The sequence below is a fragment of the Conger conger genome, chromosome 4 (genome assembly GCF_963514075.1).
Source record: "Conger conger chromosome 4, fConCon1.1, whole genome shotgun sequence".
In the NCBI taxonomy this organism is placed as follows: Eukaryota; Metazoa; Chordata; class Actinopteri; order Anguilliformes; family Congridae; genus Conger; species Conger conger.
Genome location: NC_083763.1, coordinates 463993 through 468900, shown reverse-complemented (window position 1 = coordinate 468900; position 4908 = coordinate 463993). Strand labels below are relative to the sequence as shown.

Here is a 4908-nt window from a genome sequence, read left to right as displayed (position 1 = left end):
ACTTTTATCACCTTCACAGTGTCCCCCAATAGCCAAACCCTTTACTGGTTAATTTAATCTCCTTATATTCCTTTTCCAACCGACTTCTCAGAATGACATTAACAGCTTTATTTCAATTCATACCTTCATATTATTTATGTTAAAGATCAACTTTTCATTTCCCTTTTCTTCCAGCGATGGATGAACACACACTGGACGATGCCCAAGAGAATAAGTGCAGTCATAGTGACAGCAAAGGCAACTCTCCATGGACGGCTTTGACACGCATCTGAAACATATATGGGTATTTTTAAATAGTTTGTTCATTCTTTCACTCTTTCACTCTCCAGTCACACACCTCAGAAATAAGGAGTCCAAGCACATCCCAGGTATACAGTGCAGGGAATGAAATTATCCCAGGTATACAGTGCAGGGAATGAAATTATCCCAGGTATACAGTGCAGGGAATGAAATTATCGGGATTCTAAATAAATTAACACAATGGACAAATGACAATGTATGAACAAATGTTTGTGAGAGTTGGTGAGAAATTCAGTCTATGAGTGCTTAAATTAAGAATACAGATTGTGGTTAATTCAAAGAAATGAAGATGACTCTGGGAAAACCAGTAGATAGAACTAATGCCACACTAATAGAGAATGAGCTTTTGCAGAGGAACTGGAGAAATTGGTGGCACATCCACACAGTTCCAGGCATTGATCACAATGTGTGGAATAGTTTGCCAGTGCATGTAGTGGAAGCAGAAACACTGGGGGTTTTCAAGAGCAGGCTTGATACGGTGTTAGATTTTATTTAGCTGATAGGCAATTTAGGTGGTAGGTACACTTAGGGGCAGGAAAAAGCAAGCATTGCTGGGCTGAATGGCCTGTTCTCACCATTACCTTGTTATGTTGTGTTGTGTTGTGTTGTGTTGTGTTTGTTATGTTATGTTATGTTATGTTATGTTATGTTATGTTTTATGTTATGTTATGTTATGTTATGTTATGTTATGTTTTATGTTATGTTATGTTATGTTATGTTACGTTACGTTACGTTACGTTACGTTACGTTACGTTACGTTACGTTACGTTACGTTACGTTACGTTACGTTACGTTTTATGTTATGTTATGTTACGTTACGTTATGTTATGGTCAACACGATTTCTCTTGCATGGGGTTTTTCAACGGATTCTAGCTAACTTTCGGGTGCTGAATCCAAATCTGGCATTAGCCTATCACATCAGGTTTCTGAACAGCCACACTCACGACTCACGAGTCTTCACAGCTGCAAATCACAAAAAAACATAAACAAAGACTAAAAACATTTGTACAATTCTTTTAAGGCCCTAAATGAAGTTTTTGTGAGAATAAACAGAATTTGCTGTTTTATCCCCTGCCAGACTGGATAGTCAACTTTTGTAAAATCCATGAATATGGAGCATACAGATAGCACAAAAACTTGATGTGATAGAGCAAATCTGAGCTCAGCCCAAAATTAGCCAAAACCAGTTTCCAAAATTTTTTGTAGATCATCTGTGTGGAGTGTGTGCTGTTTGATTCTGTAAAGTCTTACTCACCATGGAGGTACAACTCTGTCACCTTTTCCTCATTGAGCTTCTGCTGCAGAACTCGACAGGTGAATCTGCTGCTGCCTTCTCTCTTTATGACGACACGTGTTCTTATGGCAATGAGGCCCAGGCTGTCCCTGAGTATCTCGGGTTTCTCAGTGGTGAGATTGTGACCCTCACTGTCCTGCCAGATGAGGTCAGGCTGAGGATACCAGCCTTTAGATTCACACAGCAGGCCAACCTCCACTTCTTCATCTGCTTCCCTGAAGATCACTGGCTCAGTTCCTACAGCTGCAGAAATGGGATGTTAGTAACAGCTTATATCATCTAATAGTCTCTGCATTACTTTTATCCAGATAAAGCATCATCCATTTATCAATTTCCATTCACAAAAATATCAAACATGTCTTTACCCCATAATATTTGGGGAAAATTTCACTGACCTCTTACTTCCAGTGAAACCATGATGCGGTAATTATTGTCAGACTTGGACTGAATGTAACATGAGTACTGCCCCTCATCAGAGACCTGGACCCTGCCCAGCCTCAGAGACGTATTGCCCTTCCTCAGTTCCTCAGGGAAGAGTGCGGTCCTTCCGCTGTATGATGGGTTCTGGCGCTCATTCCTGCTCTCTCCCAGAAGGTAGAGATGCACCACTGGGTCTCTGTGCTGCGGTCTGAACCACTCTATGTGCATATCCTCTGCACTTATGTTGGGTTTGAGGTGAGTGGGCAGAACAACATCTTCACCAACTACAGCAATGACAGGACCAGCTGGACCCAGAAGCTGGAACATCTCTGCAGAGAGAAAGAGCACACACTAAGACTACTGCTGGACCAGCTACAGACCGACACTGCAGTCCTGCACCAGCTACAGACCAACACAGCAGTCCTGCGCCAGCTACAGACCAACACTGCAGTCCTGCACCAGCTACAGACAGACACTGCAATCTTGCGCTAATCAACTCCAGGTCCTGCGTTTGGTCTAAAGATCTGAAATCATTCAGTGTGACAAATATGCAATAATAGAGGAAATCAGGAAGGGGCAAATACTTTCTCACAGCACTATACCTCAGGTAACGGACTGTAAGCCTTCCCCAAATCCAGAAGGCTCACAGCCATGTTCACTGGGGGGTGCTGGTGGGAAGTGCTGGGAGGATATGTTAATCTAAGTAAGTGTGTAAACAAAGCAAGCAGAAATTAAAGGGTCATCTACAGTGTGCTTATAGCTGGAATTTAAACCTCAGGTTTAATCCTCTTGAACACAGAACTGCATAAAAACTGGAACAGCTAATCCTTATTTCACAGTTTGTAGTCACTGTAGTTCATATTTGCGGAGCTGGTCCAGTTGTAATGCAGTTAATTCCATGCAATGTTACTGATATATACTGTGTTATATTGCAGTGAGCATATTCTGTACCTGATCTGGAGGTCTGGTGGAGGATCAGGAGAATCAAATACGGGCACATTGACCAATCAGCCTTCATCTCTGAAAGAGACACATATTCATAAATGACTGAGTAAATTACAGAGCCACATAGTGATCAGGTTGAGGGAAAAAAGCTTTTCTTTGCACTTGGTTGATATTATGACCTGTGATTTTGGTTTGGTTTGGTGATATGAGCTAATACAACCAAACAGCCCCACAGTGGTGGAATGACCTTCCTGTGAAGGTCAGAACAGCAGAGTCTTTGATCTCCTTCAAGTGCAGACTGAAGACTCACCTGTCCAGGCTGCACCTTTCCCTCCTTACCTCACTGTAATAATTATCCATGTATGCTGTGTGTATGCTGTATGTAATGATCACACCTGTATTTCATTATGTTACTATTCTTAGTGTTCTACTCTTAGTGTTCTACGCTTAGTGTTCTATGCTTAGTGTTCTACTCTTAGTGTTCTACTCTTAGTGTTCTACACTTAGTGTTCTACTCTTAGTGTTCTACTCTTAGTGTTCTACTCTTAGTGTTCTACGCTTAGTGTTCTATGCTTAGTGTTCTATGCTTAGTGTTCTTCTACTCTTAGTGTTCTATGCTTAGTGTTCTACTCTTAGTGTTCTACTCTTAAGTGTTCTAGTTTCCAAAACTGTGGTATTGCTGCTTCTTGGTCAGTTGATCTTGATTATTCTACAAGGGTTAAAGTTTTATTGATGAGATCACTCTTGCACTTGGAACCGTACTTCCCTCTAAGATCCCTGGTTCTGACTGGCACTTTATTGTGTGTCATAATGTTGATTATTACATAACATTACGTTACATTATTGACATTTGGCAGACGCTCTTATCCAGAGTGACATACAGTTGATTAGACTAAGCAGGAGACAGTCCTCCCCTGGAGCAATGCAGGGTTAAGGGCCTTGCTGAAGGGCCCAACGGCTGTGCGGATCTTATTGTGGCTAGACCGGGATTAGAACCACCGACCTTGGGTGTCCCAGTCATTTACCCTAACCACTATGCTACAGGCCGCCCCTAACATACATTGTATTATTTAGGAACTCCCCTATGATTCATATTTCTCCTTACAGAAATACAGCTAAGCCCCGTTACTGCTACAGAATGCCCCCCAGGCACATCCACTCCCAGTCAGACACACAGCAGATAAACCACAGCCATGTGCTCTGAGAGCAGTGCTCCCATGAGAACCAGCTCTTCCAGCTCCCAGACTGTTCCCTCAGCCCTCAGTGATGTAGGTTCAGCTTAGTTTTCATTTACACTTTGCTCCATATTCTTTTATTGTTGATATCCAATGGCTTTTCAATGTACAGTCAACCCCATAACTGGATATAATAGTGTCGCCCCTTCGATGGGGGCAGGGACTGCAGAACAGTGTTTATGCATCTGATATGAAGCTAAAATATCCCACAGCCAAAGTGGAACTTTCACTTTCACTTTACACCCTATATGTTCGATATCAACATTGATTCACGTTTAAACAGTGTCGAATTTCTGGGTTCGGTTGGAACAGAAACCAGCAAATACAGGGGAGGCAGCCTCCTTACCTGGTGTAGAAAATATTTGTAGATTCTTAAAGGACGTAAATATGTATTAGCGCTCTGCTTGTATTCAGTGTCTGCTTCAAAGGCTGCTTCCGGCTTAGTCTATTTACTTTACTTCAGACCCAGAAGAATCTCACCCCATTGGTCTGACGAGAATCACAGAGAGGAGGAGCGGAATTAGGGGGCGGCACCTGCAGCTGAATTACATTACTGCCATTTGGCAGACACTCTTATCCAGAGCTAATGGGCGGCCTGTAGCGTAGTGGTTAAGGTAAATGACTGGGACAAGCAAGGTTGGTGTAGCCACTATAAGATCCCCCCAGCTGTTCGGCCCATGAGCAAGGCCCTTAACCTTGCATTGCTCCAGGAG

General features: G+C 42.5%; 1 protein-coding gene across 1 annotated transcript; it reads right to left on the bottom strand.

The window, feature by feature from the left end:
• Positions 1-1241: 1241 nt before the first annotated feature.
• Positions 1242-3033, bottom strand: LOC133125942 (butyrophilin subfamily 3 member A2-like). Its single transcript, XM_061237691.1, has 4 exons — positions 2967-3033; positions 1991-2344; positions 1557-1838; positions 1242-1264 (listed from the first exon to the last, which is right to left on the bottom strand). Exons 1-4 carry the CDS (start codon positions 3031-3033, stop codon positions 1242-1244), a joined length of 726 nt encoding a protein of 241 aa, XP_061093675.1.
• Positions 3034-4908: the final 1875 nt, after the last annotated feature.

Coding starts and splice junctions, on each gene's coding strand:
- LOC133125942 (XM_061237691.1), bottom strand. CDS start 3,033: ATGAAGGCTGATTGGTCAATGTGCCCGTATTTGATTCTCCTGATCCTC. Junction 2,345..2,966: donor CCACCAGACCTCCAGATCAG/GTACAGAATATG, acceptor TTCTCTCTGCAG/AGATGTTCCAGCTTCTGGGT. Junction 1,265..1,556: donor GACAGAGTTGTACCTCCATG/GTGAGTAAGACT, acceptor TGTGATTTGCAG/CTGTGAAGACTCGTGAGTCG.